Source organism: Lathamus discolor, chromosome 3, assembly GCF_037157495.1.
Source record: "Lathamus discolor isolate bLatDis1 chromosome 3, bLatDis1.hap1, whole genome shotgun sequence".
NCBI lineage: Eukaryota > Metazoa > Chordata > Aves > Psittaciformes > Psittacidae > Lathamus > Lathamus discolor.
This window is the reverse complement of record NC_088886.1, coordinates 143198302-143218728: the sequence shown is the minus strand read 5'-3', so window position 1 is coordinate 143218728 and position 20427 is coordinate 143198302. Positions and strand designations below refer to the sequence as shown.

At 43.6% G+C, this 20427-nt stretch overlaps 1 protein-coding gene across 7 annotated transcripts in view; it reads left to right on the top strand.

Moving 5' to 3' along the window:
* Positions 1 to 20427, top strand: part of ABLIM1 (actin binding LIM protein 1) — a 199146-nt gene that overhangs the window by 117213 nt on the left and 61506 nt on the right. For all 7 annotated transcript variants that reach the window (XM_065672322.1, XM_065672317.1, XM_065672319.1 and 4 more), the window contains exons 5-6: positions 3332 to 3458; positions 4589 to 4682. In XM_065672322.1, the coding sequence (XP_065528394.1) occupies positions 3332 to 3458; positions 4589 to 4682 (221 nt within the window). The remainder of the gene's footprint in view (positions 1 to 3331; positions 3459 to 4588; positions 4683 to 20427) is intronic.

Here is a 20427-nt window from a genome sequence, read left to right as displayed (position 1 = left end):
TGATTTGGGGGGAATACATTCTTTTCTTGATATTCCTGGATAGCCACCTTCTGATTTGGTCTTTCTGAAGTCACAGTGCAGTGCTTATATTGAGAAATGGCTGTCATACAGCTGAAGATTCTGGGCATGGACACAACACATATGAACATGTGTCACTTCCCATTTCTTATGAGAATCAGTGCTATGGGATGTCTAGTCTTAAGTCTTCCTTCAGCTCAAATGCATTTCCATATAGTGTCTTTTGTGGTATGCTTTTCTTTAGCTCATAACTGCATATGGGAACAGTACTGCTCACTCTGCTTTTTAACCAGTACACTGCGCTTTCCTCCTCCTCCTGATCTTGGCACAGCTGAACGCATGGATGTGCAAGGAATGGGAGGAGGCAAGAACCCAGGTTAAATGATGAAAGCAAAACACAAGGAAGCTCAAGGTCAAGGTGTGCAGTTTGTTAGGCTCTGGTATGAAGCCAGAGAGAACCATGGTGGGTGCTGCTCTGGCATGGGATTGTGGACCACTGGTCTTACCTCATGGCCCTTTTAGTTGCAGCATGTTCTGGTTGCAGGTTAGACTGATGCACATTGTGTTTAGTGGGATACCGAGATCGTGCCTGCATATGCTGTGTGCAGATGATATTCAGCCAAAGGCTTTAATGTGCCTCATGCAGGCCTGAGATCATAAATGGCTTTTATTTGTAGAGTTTGGATGAACAAATGGTCTTTTCTTAGCCCAGCCTAGCCCTATTTGCTTTCTATTTTAGGACATAATGATAATTGCTAGCTTTTCATCTCTATGCCCAACAGTTTTGCCAGAGTTAAAATCAGGTTTAGTTAAAAGCCATCTCAGCCTAATAAGACAGTACTGGGATGTTAGTTTACTTTGATTCCTGACATTTGACACATCTGATATTAGCAGAATGGAAATAATGATGTTAATTTACTCTTGCAAAGCACTTCAAGGAGCCCAGGAAGAGTAATTAAATGTTATTGTTGCTATAAAATAACAAAAGCACGTTATCAAGCCCTTGTATCACACATGAACAGAAAAACAAGTGTGGCTACACCACCTTTGGCTTACAAAGAAGCAATGGTTCCCTACTTCTTCCATGTAACTGGCTTTGGAACCAATCAATATAGAGATACTCGACTAGGTGGACCATTTGTGTAAGGCAGTGTTTCTGTTCTCACTGCTTCAGAACTCAGAATCAAAATGAAGCCCTTTAAGAATCCTTTCTTGGTTCCACATCTGAGAAATTTCAGCTTCTTGGATACAGTTGAGAAAAAGCATGGAAAATGAAGCAGATTTTTCAAGGGATTAGTGTAAAAGGGAATGCATCACAGTTTGGCAGGACCCCAGGTCAGGAAGTGGAAGCTGGCACACTAGGGAGAAGCAGTAGTGCTAGGAAGCTGGGAAATGGGTGCTGACTAAAACTGCAGTTCAGCACCCACTGAGACTGAAGGAAGAATTCCATTTATTGTCACAATCAGAAGTCAAATTGCATGTTTTTAGATTTAGCATAAGAAAACAAAGGCTGGAAGGGACCTCAAGACATTATATAGTATCCTCCTAAAACCAAAGGCAGGATCAGCATACCATAGCTATCCTGGCAGATATTTGCTTGTCCCCTCCTCAGCCCCATGCTGGAAATTCTAGTTCCTTCCTTGGTGACCTGTTCCAGCCTTTGCTGTTATTACAGAGTGGCATGGAGCCTTGAACTGTCACAGAAGAGCAGAGGGATTCATTACATGGCGTCAGTGCTTGTCATTTCATGATTTCAGTTTGTAACATTTGTCCTCCAGAATAAAACCCTGGTCTTAGGACATCTCGGGGTTGCTTTTCAAGTCCAAGTTGTGTCAACAGCCTGTGACTTGCATTTTATCACAAGATGCCACAGTGCTTTGGGAGCAACACCACTGACAGAAGGAAGGACCTGCTGCAAATGGTGACCTGGAATGCCAGAATGCACAGCATGTATTTGGGTTTTTTTTTTTTGGCCCATTATGCATCAAACAAAAGTCAGGTCCTTTAGTGTCTACAGGAGTGACTCTCCTCTCATTGTCAGTTGTGACAATAAACCTGGGCTTGCCCTTCTGCAAGGTGTGGTGATGCCTGGGCTCTGAACCCATGAGGTGATGAAGGGTTTCAGGCTGTACGTGTTCAGTCAGTGCAGCCAGGCTTTAACTGTTCAGATCACTCTGATCCTGTTGGTCTCCTTTTGTTACTATTTGTTGATATATCAGGCATGTGGAGAGGATGTTGCGTTCACTGAAGGAACACCCAGTTTGAGGATAATAAAACACGGAAAATCCTTTGTTCCAGGCTGTCTCCTCTGTGGTTTCCCTGTGTGCCTCAGCTGATGGGCATTCCTTTCTGCTTCGCTGGTCTTCCAGGCCTTCCCTCAGTCCCTCTGTCCCCTGAGGCTGGGCACAGAAGCTGTAGCACAACCCTTGCAGCTCAATGCTGTCTGCCACATCAGTCTCTTCAGATCTTACCATGTGCTCAATTGCCCCTTACCAGGAAATCTCTTGGAGTATTTTATGTTTGAATAGAGAGGCATGAGAGCTTGGGGCTGAGCCAAAAATCTCTGATGTGACACAAGATACTGTGGCATCCTCTAAGACAGAGGACATTCAGTGCTCCTGGCTTCAGGTTTGCATTCTGCCATTAAAGAGCCTTTCAGAATTGTAGTGAAAAGTGTTGACTGCCAAGGCAGTACTAAAATCCCTGAGTGGGAGCCCTTATGCCGATTAGAGACCATGAGAACCAGTTTCCCACACCTGCATGTGGAAGACAACGTGCCCTGTCATGCAGCCTTCACTGCTGTCACACTGCTGTCACCGTTGCCTTTGGTCCTCCCTGAAATAGTCTGTATCCCTGTTCCTGACTGTGATGTGCCACCGCCCAGAGCCGGGAGACAACGTTGGGCTTTGCTGCCACCCAATGGGGAAGTGCAGCATCCTGATGATGCTCGCTCAGGTCTCTTGACTCCGACTTCGTGCAACCAGTCAAGATCTTGCTAAAAGCAACGGGAGAAATAACACTGATGGCTTTAGAAGACAGCAGATTTTTGCAGTGATGATTTCTGTAGCTCTGTCTTGCCTGGCAGTCTTTGAATCATAAACAGCATGAAAAACAAAAGAGTTACTTTCCCCCTTCTACTGAGTGTGTCTATTATAGACGTAACTATCTAGTTGGCATCTATTATAGAATATTACAGAATGCACCTTTGCTTTGCTGTGTAATGGTCCCCTTTGGTTATCAAGTGTTGCAATGGCTAGTGAGGGTTAATGAACCAAGTAACTGACAACAAATGCTTTTGTTTGTTTGTTTGCAGATTGTGCTGGCTGTGGAAGAGACATAAAAAATGGCCAAGCATTGCTAGCTCTGGATAAGCAGTGGCACCTGGGGTGCTTTAAGTGCAAGGCCTGTGGGAAGGTTCTAACGGGGGAATACATCAGCAAGTAAGTAACCTCTGTGTCCCTTCTGCACTCCTGGCATGAGTTCTTGTTGCTAATGGAGAAGAGCTGGCAGCGAAGTTCACCTGTCAAAATTCAGGTCTGACCACCTTTACACAGACACCAAAACCTTTGTTCCCAGTGAGAGCTGAGTTGGGAAAGGAAACTGAGACATGCAACTGAAAGGTGGTGTTTAATCATTGTAGTCTGTATTTAATACCAGCACGGAAGGGGATATATCTCCATGCTCCCATAAAGGATTAGGTGAATTCATGAATGTGTTTTCTGTGTTAGCCAGATACAACTTTTTTGCCATTTTGCTTTCCAAAATGTGATTTTGAGGAAAAAAAGTAGAAACTTGTCCATTGCTTGCATTTGCTAGAGAATAATGCGATGTGATTGACCTGACGCTGTGTTTCTCATCTCCATATACAAAGCTAATGAGGAGGGATTTGAGCAGAAGGAAGCGTAGAGGAAAAGAATAGGGAAAAGTGTTGTAATGATAAAATAGAGGGAATGAAGATACAGTCTCTGTCGCCCCCTTCAAACATGTAACAAAAAAAGGAAATAGGGAAACAGTGTGTCTCACAAACCTGTCATTAAGGGGTGAATAACATTTAATAAAAGGTAGCATCTGTAATTTCTCAAAAGAGAAATCCTCCTAAGCTGATTAATGTTTCCACTTTTACTTTATGTTCCTTGTTCATACTGAAAACCAACATAACTTTACACCTGGAAGTAACTGCTTATACTCTCACAGACTACCAAAGATTTTGTTGCTGATGTGAGCAAAATCAACCTGCCTATAATAAAGTCTGTGATCTCCCCTCATTCTCATCGACATAAACTCCCTAAATCTGCACCACCTGTAAAGTCTGCTCTAAAAAAATGAGATTTACTTCACTGGCTTGTACTGGATGCCTTTCCTTGATGGAAATTTAAGGAATAATTCTAAGAGGCACTAACAAGAATTTGTTGGGGCTTCCCTTCTATTACAAAATACTTCCCTTGAACTCTTTCCCATTTGCCTATTGCTGTGTGTAGGAGCTCCAGGTGGAAGACCAAGGAAGAGCGTAAGTCATGCTGTAACCTCTTTCTTAAAAGGGGGTTTGTAATCTGTGGATTTCCTGTTTCAGAGATGGTGCTCCTTATTGTGAAAAGGACTATCAAGTTCTTTTTGGAGTCAAATGCGAAGCATGTCACCAGTTCATTACCGGGAAAGTCCTAGAGGTAGGTATTTTGGAAACTAGAGTTGAAGAATGGGGCCGTGTCCCGTTATGTCTTCATGCAACTGCAGAGAATATAAAAATTCACTTAGGAAAGGGTGGTTTTTTTCTGCTGATTTTAGAGTAAAGTTGCTGATTTTCAGAAATACTTTCAACATTTTAGCTTTGCAGTCATCAGAAAAAGTATGTGATGGGAAATTAATTGCACTAGTTTCTATGGATCTGTGTTTCATATGGTTCTCTTTTAATGGTGATGTGTAAAATCTATTGCACTGCTTACTCTGTGTCAATTTGATGTATTTATAGAGGTAAGTTGAGTACTGGAATCACCTGTGAGAGGGAGAGAAATGTGCTAGTGAGGTAAATTATGCATTCAGAAACAAGAAGGCAGAAACCATTGGAACTATCTCTTTTGTTGACTTTTAGTTGGAGTTCTCAGTGTTCTCACTGAAACCTGCCAAATCTTTTTGGAGATGTGTATTTTCTGTTGTTAGCACCGATCTCCATCTCCCTTTGAACTGGAACCCTTGAACAATGCATGGATCCCTCTGGGTCATCATCAAAATGTTTAAAGGGAAAAAATGCAGGGAACCTTCTTTGTCAAACTGTCACTGAGATACGAGAAGTAAAACTGGTACCTCTTTTCCCTGTAGGAAACCCTGTTCTGTGGAAAGAATCTAAGCTTTGAGCTAAGGTCTACGGCTGGGCTATATAGCTTGGCTCCAGCTTTAATGATTGAATGATCTTATCAATACATGGAAATAAAGCATACTAAGTTCTGGTTAGAAGTAGAAATTTTCTTTCAGTATTTGTGGCTTTCATTGATTATCAGGGCAGAACCCATAATAATACAGTAGATGGCAGCAGTAGTTCTCAATGTCTAAGAACAAACTGCTGAAGCCTGTAGAAGTTGAACTACTTACATAGTTGTCCTGGGTTTACCAGGAGCTGTTTTGCTCCTTCTTAGTAACTGGTGCAAGCTCTGTGTTTGGGCTTCCAGCCTGGGCAGAGAGCTGATAACACCGATTGTTTTTATTTGTTGTTAAGTAATGTTTATTCTGGCCAAGGACTTTGTGAGCCTCATGCTCTGCTGGGGACGAGGGGAGGCCGGGAGAAAGCAGAGACAGGACACCTGACCCAAACTAGCCAAAGAGGTATTCCATACCACAGCACGTCATGCCCAGGGAGGTAACTGGGAGTTACCCGGAAGGGCACGATCTCTCCTTGGGGGGGTCGAACTCTTTCGGCGGTGGTATCGTATTCTCTTGTTATTTTCTCTTATCAATATTATCATTGGTGGTAGCAGTAGTGATTTGTGTTATACCTTAGTTACTGGGCTGTAGTTACTAGCCTCGCGACTACATGCCTTAGTCGTCGTGGGGGACTTTAACTACCCCGATATTTGCTGGAAGACTCACACAGCCAGTCATTCACAGTCTAGGAGGTTCCTCGAGTGCATTGATGATAATTTCTTAATGCAAATGGTGGACGTACCAACTAGGGGAGCAGCGCTGCTAGATTTAGTACTCGCCAACAAGGAGGGTTTGGTCGAAGTGGTGACGGTCAATGGCAGCCTTGGCTGCAGTGACCATGAGATGGTGGAGTTTAGGATCCTGTGTGGGAGGAATAGAATACCTAGCAAAGCCACAGTTCTGGATTTCCGAAGGGCCAACTTTGGCCTCTTCAGTCAACTGCTAAGGGAAGTCTCATGGGAAAGTGTACTAGGCGGTAAAGGGGCTCAAGATAGTTGGTTAGCATTCAAGGACCGCTTCTTCCAAGCTCAGGATCGGAGCGTCCCACTGAGTAGGAAATCAAGTAAGGGATCTAGGAGACCAGCGTGGTTAAACAAGGAGCTGCTGGGCAAACTCAAGTGGAAAAGGAGAATCTATGGATTATGTAAGGAGGGGCTGGCCGCTTGGGAGGAATATAGGACAGTTGTTAGAGGATGTAGGGAGGCAGTTAGGACAGCTAAGGCCTCCTTGGAACTCAATCTTGCTAGTCGGGTTAAAGACAATAGAAAGGGCTTCTTCAAATACATAGCAAATAAAACTAACACAAGAGGCAATATAGGCCCACTGCTGAACGAAGTGGGTGCCCTGGAGACAGAGGATATAAAGAAGGCAGAGGTGCTGAATGCCTTCTTTGCCTCTGTCTTTACTCCTGCAGACTCTCCCCGAGGGCCCCGGATTTCTATAGCCCCAGAAGGAGTCAGGACAAAGGAGGAGTTTGCTTTGGTAGATGTGGATTGGGTTAGGGATCAGCTATGCAATCTGGACATCTGTAAATCAATGGGTCCGGATGGAATGCACCCACGGGTGCTGAGGGAGCTGGCGGAGGTCATTGCTAGGCCACTTTCCATCATCTTTGGTAAGTCGTGGGAAACGGGCGAGGTGCCTGAGGATTGGCGGATGGCAAAGGTCACACCAATCTATAAGAAGGGCAAGAAGGAGGACCCGGGTAATTATAGACCGGTCAGCCTTACCTCCATCCCTGGAAAGGTGATGGAACAACTTATTCTTGACTCCATCACTAGGCATATCAAGGACGAGGGGGTCATTAAGAACAGCCAACATGGTTTTATGAGGGGGAAGTCATGTATGACCAACCTTATAGCCTTCTATGAGGAAGTGACTAGGTGGAGGGATGATGGTAGAGCGGTAGATGTAGTTTTTCTTGATTTCAGTAAGGCATTTGATACTGTCTCCCACAGCATCCTCATAGATATGCTAAAGAAGTGTGGGCTTGACGATCAAGTAGTGAGGTGGATCGAGAACTGGTTGAAAGGAAGAAGGCAGAGAGTTGTGGTCAATGGCGCAGAATCTAGCTGGAGGTCTGTGACTAGTGGAGTCCCTCAGGGGTCGGTGCTGGGACCGGTGCTGTTTAATATTTTCATCAATGACCTGGATGAGGGAACTGAGTGCACCATCAGCAAGTTTGCTGATGACACAAAACTGGGAGGAGTGGCTGACACACCAGAGGACTGTGCTGCCATTCAGTGAGACCTGGACAGGCTGGAGAGTTGGGCGGGGAGAAACTTGATGAAATTTAACAAGGGCAAGTGTAGAGTCTTGCATCTGGGGAAGAACAACCCCATGGACCAGTACAGGTTGGGGGTTGACCTGCTGGAAAGTAGCGAAGGGGAAAGGGACCTGGGGGTCCTGGTGGATAGGAGGATGACCATGAGCCAGCAATGTGCTCTTGTGGCCAAGAAGGCAAATGGCATCTTAGGGTGCATTAGAAAGGGAGTGGTTAGTAGGTCAAGAGAGGTTCTCCTCCCCCTCTACTCAGCCTTGGTGAGGCCGCATCTGGAATATTGCGTCCAGTTCTGGGCCCCTCTGTTCAAGAAGGACAGGGAATTGCTTGAAGGAGTCCAGCGCAGAGCCACAAAGATGATTAAGGGAGTGGAGCATCTCCCTTATGAGGAGAGGCTGAGGGAGCTGGGTCTCTTTAGCTTGGAGAAGAGGAGACTGAGGGGTGACCTCATCAATGTTTACAAATATGTAAAGGGTAGGTGTCAGGATGATGGAGCTAGGCTTTTTTCAGTGATATCCAGTGATAGGACAAGGGGCAATGGGTGTAAACTGGAGCATAGGAAGTTCCACGTTAACATCAGGAAGAACTTCTTTACTGTAAGAGTGACAGAGCACTGGAACAGGTTGCCCAGGGGGGTTGTGGAGTCTCCTACACTGGAGATATTCAAGGCCCGCCTGGACAAGTTCCTGTGTGATGTACTGTAGGTTACCCTGCTCTTGCAGGGGGGTTGGACTAGATGATCTTTTGAGGTCCCTTCCAACCCTTGGGATTCTGTGATTCTGTGATTCTGTGATTCTGGGCTGTTCTTATCTCAACCCGTGGGAGTTACATTCTCTCGATTCTCCTCCCCATCCCTCTGGGAGCAGGGAGGGTTGGGGGGGGGGTGGGGGGTGGGTGAGTGAATGAGCTTTGGTGGTTGGGTTTAAACCATGACAATAGTGCAACTGACTGCTATCTTAAGGGTGTAGATTGGACAAGTCTTTAGAAACTTTCACCAAAAGAAATCCATACTATGTAGTCAGGGAGGCCATTCAGACAATTGGCTTAATTGCATCCAGTATGTATTAGCAGCTTGGATAGTCCATGAATAGATTTCTCCAGGTATCATCTAGGAATGCAGATGCAGAAGAGACGTTCAAGCACTTTCTGTTACTAAACGGTGCTTGAAAAGATTAGAAGATAGAGGTGAGCAGCTCACATTCAATAATCTGAGCAATCTGTGAGAACTGTGGGCTCATCCTAGAAACCTTTTACACTGTCAGAGATGCAGAGTTCCAAAGGGGCAGTACTAATGCCTCTAAATTAGGCTAAAGGAACTAATAAGTCAAAGCTTAGGATGAGAAAAGGTTGTGTCAGCACTTGTATCGCATTTAGACAGAAAAGGTGTTCTAAAGGATGGGGTCAGAGCATGACTTAAATCATCTGGTAGTAGCGGAGATGAGAGATCGGAAGCAGCTACAGGGCCACAAAACATAATTCAGAGCACAGGATGCCACAGTTCAGGGAGGGCTGCAGACCTATCTGATGCAGGACATTCACAGTCTCCTTATCCTGTATGGGTAATCATCCACAACCTTTCAGTACATCTCAAGTTTTAATTTAGATGAGATTCTCACAGGAGGATTAGTGTCTTACCTCTTTGTTTTCTTTGGCAAATTTGGGTGGGTTTGATGATTTACGTATCATGTGAGTTGTCTCTTGTGCTGCTGCCTCTCTTGGGAAGGAAACCACATTTCTTTGTGTAAAGTAGCACAGTCAGAGGGATTATCTAGGTAAAGGTTGTGGCATCACTGACCAGCTGAAGTTATAGCTGCTAACATCCAGTGTGTGTGGGGGGGAAGAAAACACTTTGTATTTTACCTTTTTACTACTTTTGTTAATAAAAATGGTAGTAGTAAATTTACTCATCGGTATCTTCCATTTTGTTTGTCAGTAAAATAATTTGTCAGGTGCAGAGCATGCTATTTCATCATCTTGATCAGTGATTAGAAGAAACTGGAGGGAAGTACACAGTACGCTGTGCACAAACACTTCCCTCTAATGGATCAGAAGCGATGGGCAGCATGACACTGTAGTGCTGTTTTATTTGTGGCTTATTCTTATGTCGTGGTTTAAACCCAGTCAGCCACACAGTTTCTACTCCCCCCCCTGCCCCTTTCTTTCCTTCCCACCACCCCCCCCACCCCGAAGGGACGGGGAGGAGAATCAGAAGAATGTAACTCCCACGGACTGAGATAAGAACAGTTCAGTAACTAAGGTATAACACAAATCACTACCAATGATAATAAGAGAAATAACAAGGGAAGAGAATATGATACCACTCACTGAAATAAGCCTGACCAAGAAGAGAGAGTGCCTTCTGGGTAACTCCCAGTTACCTCCCTGGGCATGACGTGCTGTGGTATGGAATACCTCTTTGGCTAGTTTGGGTCAGGTGTCCTGTCTCTGCTTCCTCCCAGCCTCCGCTCCTCTCTGGCAGAGCATGAGACTCCCAGAGTCCTTGGTCAGAGTAAATATTACTTAGCAACAACTAAAAACATCAGTGTTATCAGCTCTGTTCCCAGGCTGAAAGTCAAAACACAGCGCTGCACCAGCTACTAAGAAGAAGAAAAACTGACTGCTACTGCTAAACCCAGGCCATCTTATTATATCTAGGGCAGTCTACAGAAAAACTGAAGGGAAATGATGGCATGAAACTTAGCTTTGTGTTCACAGAGGCTGGTGGTACCTTTTTTCCAGTAAAAGATATTTTGTTTAAAATTATTATTTAAAGAGAAACTAAGATACTTTGCAACATTCTAGACTTGCAGCTCCTGCTTGGTTTTGTTCCTCAGTATGCTTTAGCATGAAACATCAGGCTGTTAGTCTTTTACAGTGAGCAGCCAGCAAGAGAGACCTGAAAGTCTTCATCTCAGAAGCAGCTCTGCTGTGCACCTGGTAGGCACACTCTGCATAGCCTGTCAGAAAGGCCAAGGTTTGAGTTCAAACTCTGAGATTCAAGCCTTGAGAGGATGGACTCTCTCATCCATCTGCTCAGTTGAGAAATTCATTAAACAGTACTTACTTTGCTAATACCCACATATCATGGTAGAATGCTCGTTTTTCTAGGCCATGGATCAAACAACTTTCAATAGCCATGAAAATATGTAAGAAAAATATCATGTGCATTTAAGTCAGCTCAGATATTTCTCATGTATTATTTGGCACACAGTCACAGATGATAGATGAGTGCATGCCAACACAACAAATGTGGTACGTATCCAATGTGAAATAGATATTGCAACTGTCTTGAGTGTACTGGATACTTTAACACATCATTTCAGGCCATGTTGTCAAGGCAACAGAGATCAATGTTCTTCCTTGGGTTTCTCCAGCAGAAAGGAATCTTTATTTATGAAAAATCACTAACAAGTGGTAAAAAATGTTTTTATCAGGCAGTAATGGCATAATAAGAGTGGGGACTTTCACATAGACTTTCCACTAAGCTGCTGTTTTCATAGCTTCAAGGCTTGCCTGTTGAAAGACGCCCATCAGATCCTAATCCTGCAAATTTCTGTGTAGAAATGTGTAACTCCACAAATATAAGTAAACTTTAGTACATATTGTGCTATTTGAAAGATGCTGGCCTAAATCGTTTTTGTCTGATGTGGTTATCACACACTATATAACGAATCCTCCAGGGCTTAACTCTACATATCATAGAATCATAGAATAGTTAGGGTTGGAAAGGACCTCAAGATCATCTAGTTCCAACCCCCCTGCCACAGGCAGGGACACCTCACACTAAACCATTCCACACAAGGCTTCATCCAAGCTGGCCTTGAACACTGCCAGGGATGGAGCACTCACAACCTCCCTGGGCAACCCATTCCAGTGCCTCACCACCCTAACAGGAAAGAATTTCCTCCTTATATCCAATCTAAACTTCCCCTGTTTCAGTTTTAACCCGTTACCCCTTGTCCTGTCACTACAGTCCCTGATGAAGAGTCCCTCCCCAGCATCCCTATAGGCCCCCTTCAGATACTGGAAGGCTGCTATTAGTTCTCCACGCAGCCTTCTCTTCTCCAGGCTGAACAGCCCCAACTTCCTCAGCCTGTCTTCATACGGGAGGTGCTCCAGTCCCCTGATCATCCTCATGGCCCTCCTCTGGACTTGTTCCAGCAGTTCCATGTCCTTTTTATGTTGAGGACACCAGAACTGCACACAATACTCCAGGTGAGGTCTCACAAGAGCAGAGTAGAGGGGCAGGATCACCTCCTTCAACCTGCTGGTCACGCTCCTTTTGATGTAGCCCAGGATACAGTTGGCTTTCTGGGCTGCGAGCGCACACTGCAGCCGGCTCATGTTCATTTTCTCATCGACCAGCACCCCCAAGTCCTTCTCTGCAGGGCCGCTCTGAATCTCTTCTCTGCCCAACCTGTAGCTGTGCCTGTGATTGCTCCGACCCAGGTGTAGGACCTTGCACTTGGCATAGTTGAGCTTCATAAGGTTGGCATCAGCCCACCTCACAAGCGTGTCAAGGTCCCTCTGGATGGCATCCCTTCCCTCCAGCATATCAACCGGACCACGCAGCTTGGTGTCACTGGCAAACTTGCTGGGGGCGCACTCAATCCCACTGTCCATGTCAGCGACGAAGATGTTAAACAAGACCGGTCCCAACACCCATCCCTGAGGGACACCACTTGTTACTGGTCTCCAGCTGGACATGGAGCCATTGACCACAATTCTTTGTGTGCGGCCATCCAGCCAGTTCTTTATCCACCGAGTGGTCCATCCATCAAATTGATATCTCTCCAATTTAGAGAGAAGGATGTTGTGCGGAACAGTGTCAAACGCTTTGCACAAGTCCAGGTAGATTACATCAACTGCTTTACCCTTGTCCATCAGTTATGTAGCTCCATCATAGAAGGCCACCAGATTGGTCAGGCAGGATTTCCCCTTAGTGAAGCCATGCTGGCTGTCACCAAGCACCTTGTTGTTTTTCATGTGCCTTAGCATGCTGTCCAGGATGTCAATGAGAAGCTTTCCATTGACTTCAGAGAATGGTGAATCCTGCTTATACCCATGTATTTTACCTTTGCTTATCTAAAGTCTCACAAAACATCTACATGGTATTCTTTGAGTTTTGCAGAAGGAAGACATCAGGGCAGACAGAGGTGGATATTTTGCATGAAATCACACAGAAAGGCCAAGAATAAGATTCAGGTCTTACAATTTTCACTTTTTTTAGCTCTTATTAATATGAACAGGATTTGATCTCATCATCTAGAGATGGAGATGTATATATCAAATCTCTCAACCACCCTGCTACTCTACCCATTGATTTTTATAACACTACTTGCTTCTTATTAATTTGGAAATAAATGGCCATTGTGTGATTACTCCTGGCTGTGCATAGCTCGAGTTCCTGTTCCAAGAGTCAGCCTGCCCTGTGATCATCTCCTGTGCGCACTGTTGAAACTTGCACCCCACCTTGTAAGCAGTGGCCTAATGCCATTTCAACAGATGGACCTGAAAAGAGAAATGCCAGGGCACCAGAAGGCTCCCTTGACTTCAGCCTGCAAGGTCGAGTCCCAAATGTGGGTTTGATATTGTAATTCATGCTGAGCTTTCCCTGATTTTAAAGAGGAGTAACTTAAGATGCAGTATTTAATGTGAAGGTGGTTTAGTACTTGTGGGTAGTGTTACTTTAATGTGCCAGAAGTTTAGGGTGTCTGCTCTGTGCTGCAACACCTCTGAAAGATGTCAGCTCTGAGACACCTTGACTTCTGAAGTTAGAAAGAAATAACAATGAGGGTGAAAGCACAAACAGCAAAAGCTGCTATGGTTGCATAAGGAGACTGTATCTGTGTTTAAGAGGCAAGGAACATGAGCAGAACAGCCTGTGAGGTTCTTCAAGTATTGTGTTCAGAGCTAAAAACCTGTGCTGTGAGGTGTTAGAAGTTTCTGCTGATACTTTTTATGTGAATGAATTTGTTCTAAATAAATGAATAATGAAGAGGTGACAGAACAACGTTGCTGGTTCCCATACGAACTGTAAATGACTTATTCGAGCAAAGCCTGTTTATGTTGTTCAAGCGTGTGCCTTCTGCCAGCACTTACCCATTTAAGCAACTTTGCTCATGTGAGTATTTGTATTCAAATGCTTCAGTTGATTGACTTTCAGGGGAACTTGGTAGCCTACCTGTTTAAGTAATTTATTTGAGGAGATGTAGGCTTATAGCTCACATGAAAACATCACCTATCTCTGCAAAGATCCATGCAGTACAGAGTTCATTAGATACTTCAATTATACTCATGTTTCTTGTCCTGTGTTCTTAAAGCAGTACACTTTATAGACTGAGGAACCATGTAGAGAATCTCTTAAAACAAGCAGAGGTTTATTTCAATTCCATTCAGAAATGTTAAATGAAAGGCTAACATATATTCTTCTGCTGAATGAAGTAATCAGCAAGCCTGTTTTCGTAGTCATTATGCAGGAGGTGCAAACAAAACATGCATTTGGCTGGATTTAATGATGCAACCTGTACTGCTAATACAGGTTGAAGTGATGTAAGTTTGTAGACACGTTCATAAATGAAGTAATTAATGAATTGAACAAGCACTTATGATGGCTCCAAATTATTTTGGTGGTATGTTAAACCTGTGGTAAAGAAATATCCCTGAAGAGTGTATTACCCTTCTGTTTTCATGGCACCAGCTATTGTTTGGGTGTTTTGCAGGTCTGGGGAGACATTGCTCTCAACCAGTATCTCCTAATTTACACCATCGCTGTCATCTTCACACTCCATAAAAATGCAGGGAAAAGGCCACACAGCAAATGAGAAGCATCACTGGAGTTTGGAGCCTGCTTTGTTAGTTCTGTGGTCTGCTCTGTTTGTGTTTAGTTTTACTGCTGTTACAATAAATGAGAAAACATGAGCATGTTGCCTGAATGTCCCAGGTGAATGATAAGAAAAAGCAGAAGCATGTGCTGTGATCGCTCATCCTTTTAGACAGGTCTATACACACCACAGGACCATTTTGATTATGGAAAATGCCTGTTGAGAGATCAGACAAGGGTCAGTGGACAGGGCCCACTGTAAATTCATCAACTGTGCATAGAGTGTGTCTGAAGCATGATAGCACCCAAAATGTTCAAATAGGATAAAGGGATACAAGTGGGAGAAGTGAGGCATCCCTGCCCATGGCGGGGGGGTGGTGGTGGTGGTGGAACTAGATGATCTTAAGGTCCTTTCCAACCCTAACTATTCTATAATAAGTGACTGCAGCACTCTGCCTGCATTAACCTAAATTAGACTAGGATAACAATCTCAGTGTAACTAAGTGTTTCTGACAAAACTAGACTATCACCCAGGAGACTGTATAAATTCTTCAGAAGCGGTGGAAGTAATATTTAATAAGGTCCAGAGAAAGAGAGCACTAATTTCATACTCAGCAGATGCCTCTCCCCAAGGGAAAAATGTTCTGAGTTGTATCAACATCAAATAATGACACACGAGTAATGAGAAATGGTCCTGCCCCTGTTTGGGCTGGTGTTCTTCCCCCTTTTCGTTTTGCAGAATGGGTTGGCCGAGTCCCTGCAGAGTGGGTTTAGCGTGCAGGGAGGATTATTTCCTTGTTGTGGTGGGTGTGTGCAGGGGAATGCGAGCAGAGCAGAGGAGCGAGGCACAGCGCTGAGTGCAGTGACAGGAGCTGCATTGCTGAGAGCAGGAGCCCTCTGCGCGTCGCTTCTGGTAGGGCTCCAAATCGGAACGGAGGTGGAGGGAGACTGCCCACAGAGTTGAGAAGGGAATGGACTTAGAGTAAAGAATTAGTATCAGAAGGTAAAGCCCTTCCTGTGAAACTAGATCTGAACTGGAACAGGTCATAGCTTACTTTTGTGGGGAGGGGATGCACTTTGTGATGTGACCAAATAGTTTGCTAGTGGTGTTTTAATGTACTTTTGTTCCTGTGGACCAGAAGGAGTATTTTAAAAGGCTGTGTGTCATTCTGTGGTTTAGGTAAAGAGAGCACAGCTAACATACTTTTAAACTGCCAGGAAGAGAAGAGAATGGCACAGAGCTTGGGCAGTTTCTGATTGCAACTGATTGCTTATGTATGGAGGAACAATGCAATCCTTTATCTCAAATGATTCTTGATACAGTTTGTGGGCTCTCTTGATCACTTCCGGAGATTTGTTGCATAGAAATAAGATTAGAGTATGTTTCCCATTTCCCTGTCTTTTTGCTGAGAAACGTGTTTTATCAGTTGATGTAGAACACTGATACTGTTGGTGGGGGGTTTTTTTCCCCTAATATGGGGTTGGTTTGCATAAAAATGGGGAAATGAAAGGTTTAATAATAACTCAAGATATGGGTAAATGCTTTAGACAGGTTGTCTATGTAGCTGGGAAGCAGCGTAGATTTTACTTACACTACCTTTCCCTGATGAAAACTATGCTCGTGTAATTGCCCAGCAAAATTGCACCATGCACAGCGTCAAAACCAAATATTCTTCCAGGAAAATAACCCAAATTGTTTCGTGTAAAACTCTTTCTGAGCAGAATTTTGGTGATCTTCTCCCTTCCCACCCTCCCCACCCCCACCCCCACCCCCACCCCCCCCCCGATTGAATTTGGCAAGAGGGATATTTGTAGTTGGGAAAGACTTCACATATAAAGATGACAAAAGAGTATCAGAAGTTGTCAGAGCCCCAACAGAAGTTCAGTTGCTATGGCAGCGGAATCACAAGGCATTAACTTCTCAGCAGCCGTTTGGAAACCGTCCTTCAGTCAATTTGAACATCAATAGGAAGGGGAGGAATGTTAAGAGAACACAGGGATGGTGAATGAGAAGAGCAAGTTGTAACAAGTGATTAGAAAAAACAACCAATTAAAGCTTCCTTATTGCCACAAAGGGATCTGTGAAATCTTGCAGGTGCTTATAAAAATAGGGCTTATCTGTTGAAATTGCTTTCGTGAGTACGGTGTGGTTGATTAGGATCTGCATTTCCTAGTACAGCATCTGTCGACTTAGTTAAATATTCTCTAGTGTGTTTCTTGCACCAAATATTACTGAAAAACTTTAGCAGCCTGGTCAGAAGTCTAAAAAATGACGTTTCAGGAGAGGCATTTATTCGTATGAAGTTTACAGCAGCCTTTGTGATATATGGTCATTGCATGTATTCCAGTAACACATAACAGATACTTAAGTAGCTTTCTCATGTCTTAGAGGTGCACATAACACATACCAGGTTTTACTAGAAGGGTAACTTACCTAGGTGACTTTATTTTTCTTGTTATGTAGCTGTTTTAAGAATTAAATTGCATGGCTATCACTGCAGAACACATCTTGTTCTCCTCTTGGAGCAGTCTGCTTTAGGGAAAATATAATGCTCTATTTGCATTTCATAGCTCCCATTGCATCTTCTGTTCATCTTTTAAACCTTTGTTTGTGGTACTGCTGCCTGCTACAATCACCCCCAGCAGAGATACACAATTAATAATGGTCCCTGCACTAAAGTACTTACACTGAAACCACCAGGTCCTCCAGTGTCATAGTGTCACTGCCAGCTGGGATGTAGCGATAGGGCAGTGTGAGGAGCATGCACTGTGTAACAACACGGTTATTTCTGCCTGTTACTTTTTCTGTCCCCTGGACTGAAATGACAATGAAAAATGGATAAAATGGTGAAATATAATGGTGAACTTGCTAAAATATTTTGCAGGATTGTCATCTTTCATTTTTAAGCCCTATCAGTGGAGAGTTCGCTCCTGACTTCTGAAAGAGCAGGGTAGGACTGAGACCTGTCCCGCATAAAAAGTCATTGTTAGGAAGAATGCAGCAATAACATGTCTGAAACTCGAGGAGTGGAGAAGAGCTTGTTGGGGCAGGTCTGTGGCTGTCACCTGTTTGTAACAGGCTCCATCCGTCCGGCTATTGTGCTCAGTGCTCGTGCTGTGAGGACTGTCCCCAGTCCTTTGTCTGCTGTGACAGGGTGCTTTCCTGGGTACACAAAATGAAAGGAAACCAAACAAATCCAAAAGATATGCCTGGAATCTCTAGGGATTGTGAAGTCCACAGAATTAACACCTGCCTTTACTGAGCAGGTGCTTTACAGGTGAGGAAATGTGATACACAAGAGTTTTTTGTGGGTGATTAAATGTTTAAAATGACCACCTGGAGCACTGAATGTGTAGATCTTAATTACATGCACATGCTGCATTAGATCATACAGGTCTAACAGTTCTCTCTTAGATACCTGGGATATATCACATTTATTACAAGCCGTTTTCTTTGTAAGGGGGACAAATAACACACAGCAAGAGATGCACCTTTTCATCACAAGCAGTGTATACTCTGGCATTTAAACTGGCTGAAACAAGCTTGGGACATCCTGTGGTTTGCAGAGGTCTCTGACATATATAATTTGAGTTTAAATGTTAAGAAATAGACTTTTACATGTAGAATTTGGAGAGACAGGTTTGTTGCGCATACAGATGGATCTGCTGTTGCTTTTAATTCTGTAAAGTAGTTGCATCTTGGCTAGAAAATGTTCTTTTCCTAGCAATAAGGATAATAAGAACTGAGGAAGTAAAAAACTTGAAGCTGACTTAGCAGCATCCTTGAACTATTCTACTGCTGTTAAGACAACAGTCATGGAGACCCCGTGCTCAGTTGGATACTGGATGGCAGCGAGTGATGTTAAGTATCCCCTTCTACGTTACTTCCATCACCTCTTTACTGCCCATACTAATATCGTATCATGGTTATTTTGTTGTCATAGTTCTAGTAGTAACTAGAAATCTGGATTTCATATGGAGTCAAATCCCTGTCTTTTGGCTCTGACAAATACACTCCGATAGGATGTTGTGCCAGCTAGGACTCGGGGATATGCTTACATAGTTTTGCATCTATAATTGAAAATCACATGTATCAGCAATGAGATAACTGAGAAATAGGACAAAAAAATGGACTTCTGCCAGAAATGAAAGGCTCTGCTTTTAGCAGAGGCCATGTTGGTGGTCTGAGATTTATTCAAAGTTACTCTATCTGAATAAGAGACAACAATTTCACTGCACAAACTGTCCACAGGTTACCTTGATATGCTTTAATTTTTCCATTTTAAATTTAGTGTAACACTTTGGCCAGAACTACAAAACAGGAATTCCTGAGAAATGCCTGGATGTAGTTAAATCCAGGCCCATAATTCTATATGGGTTAATAAAGGATAAAGCCTCTTCTTTAGACTTTTTAAAGCGCTATTGGATCAGAATACTCGGAATGACCTGACATTTAGGATTAGGTTGCTACAAGAACAGGCTCTACTCAGTAAGAGAAAGATACGCCCTGCTCAATTCACTCCTAACATGTTTTTGTATTAGAACAATCTGTGGGTCTACCAGGAACATGTTAGCATAAATCGAGTGCTTCATGTCTTCCTTTGTTTATTACAGGCTATCACTGGTTTATATTCTCTGGTTATTTTCCACAAATGTCCTGTGTCTGACCACATGCTTGGTTTCTTTCCCCATCCTTTACCATTTGCAACTTTAATTTCTCTGTTTTTCTTGGGACACTCCCTCTGAACTGAATGCAGACAGCAAGACGGAGACCAGCCTTTGCTAAATCGCATGCCAAAGGTTGCACGGTTCCTGAAACACCTTTCTGACAGAAAACTGGAAAGGCAGTTTTGTGTTAGATGAACAAGAAACTCTGCTACAGTTATTTGGATCTAGTGGTGTGCAACAAGGATCTCTGGCAGGGCTGGGAGTCTGAGAATTTGAGTTCTCTGCTTGGCTCTGTTACGAGCATGCATTTTGATCCAAGGTGAGTTGCTTCATCTCCCAAATTCTCATTTGATCCATTGTTAACAAGGTGGTTTGCACCTGCCCACTGAATAGGTCAACATGAATTTTGCCTAGTGCTACACTGACCTGTTTTCTCTCATACTTTTCCCATACTTAGTGCCCCATTGCAGAGCTGGGCTCTGGGTCTGTATCAGTTCTGGTGCTGATGGAGCACACCCAGCCCCAGAATGTCTCCTGGCCTTGCACTTGAACTGCCTCTGAACCACAAGCCACATCAACAAAAACTCCCTTCTAGCAGCAGAGTCCCTGCTACAGCAGGAATTTTGTTGCTTAGCCAAGTTCTCAGTGAACTGATTTAACTCCATTGGAAACTTTTCCAGTGTAACCTTTGACTCTAATTACTCTGCTGGTTTGGTCCAGACCTGTGCACACTAGGAGCAGCCTAATGCATGTGTAAAAGCTTCTCTATATGTAAGGCCCATTGGAATGGATTTTAAGATCAGAGGAACTGCTAAGATCATCTTGTTTGACCTTTATTCAAGTATCACAGGTCTTTTCCCACAAAACCAAATGAAAGCTTATCCTTTGGAAAATTATCCTGCCTTGTCATGAAGACTGCAGAGTGATTCTAAGGCCAAAGATTTTCCTTTTTGCTGCTTAAATTACCTTTATTCTTTAGAAACTTTACTTATTTTGAGGTTAAATTTGTCTAACTGCTGCTTTTCGATGTCATAGTTTTTTCAGTGGGATTGAAAAGCTCATGCTCTTTCCTGCTATTATCTCATTGCTTGGCTTTTAATCACCTGTCCATTGTGATCTAGTCATCTCTGTAACCTCTCTTTGAGTAATGACTTGACCTTCAGGTTCACAGCTGAACACTCATCTTGCTTTGGTGGTTCTCCACTGGATTCTATTCTGTAAATCC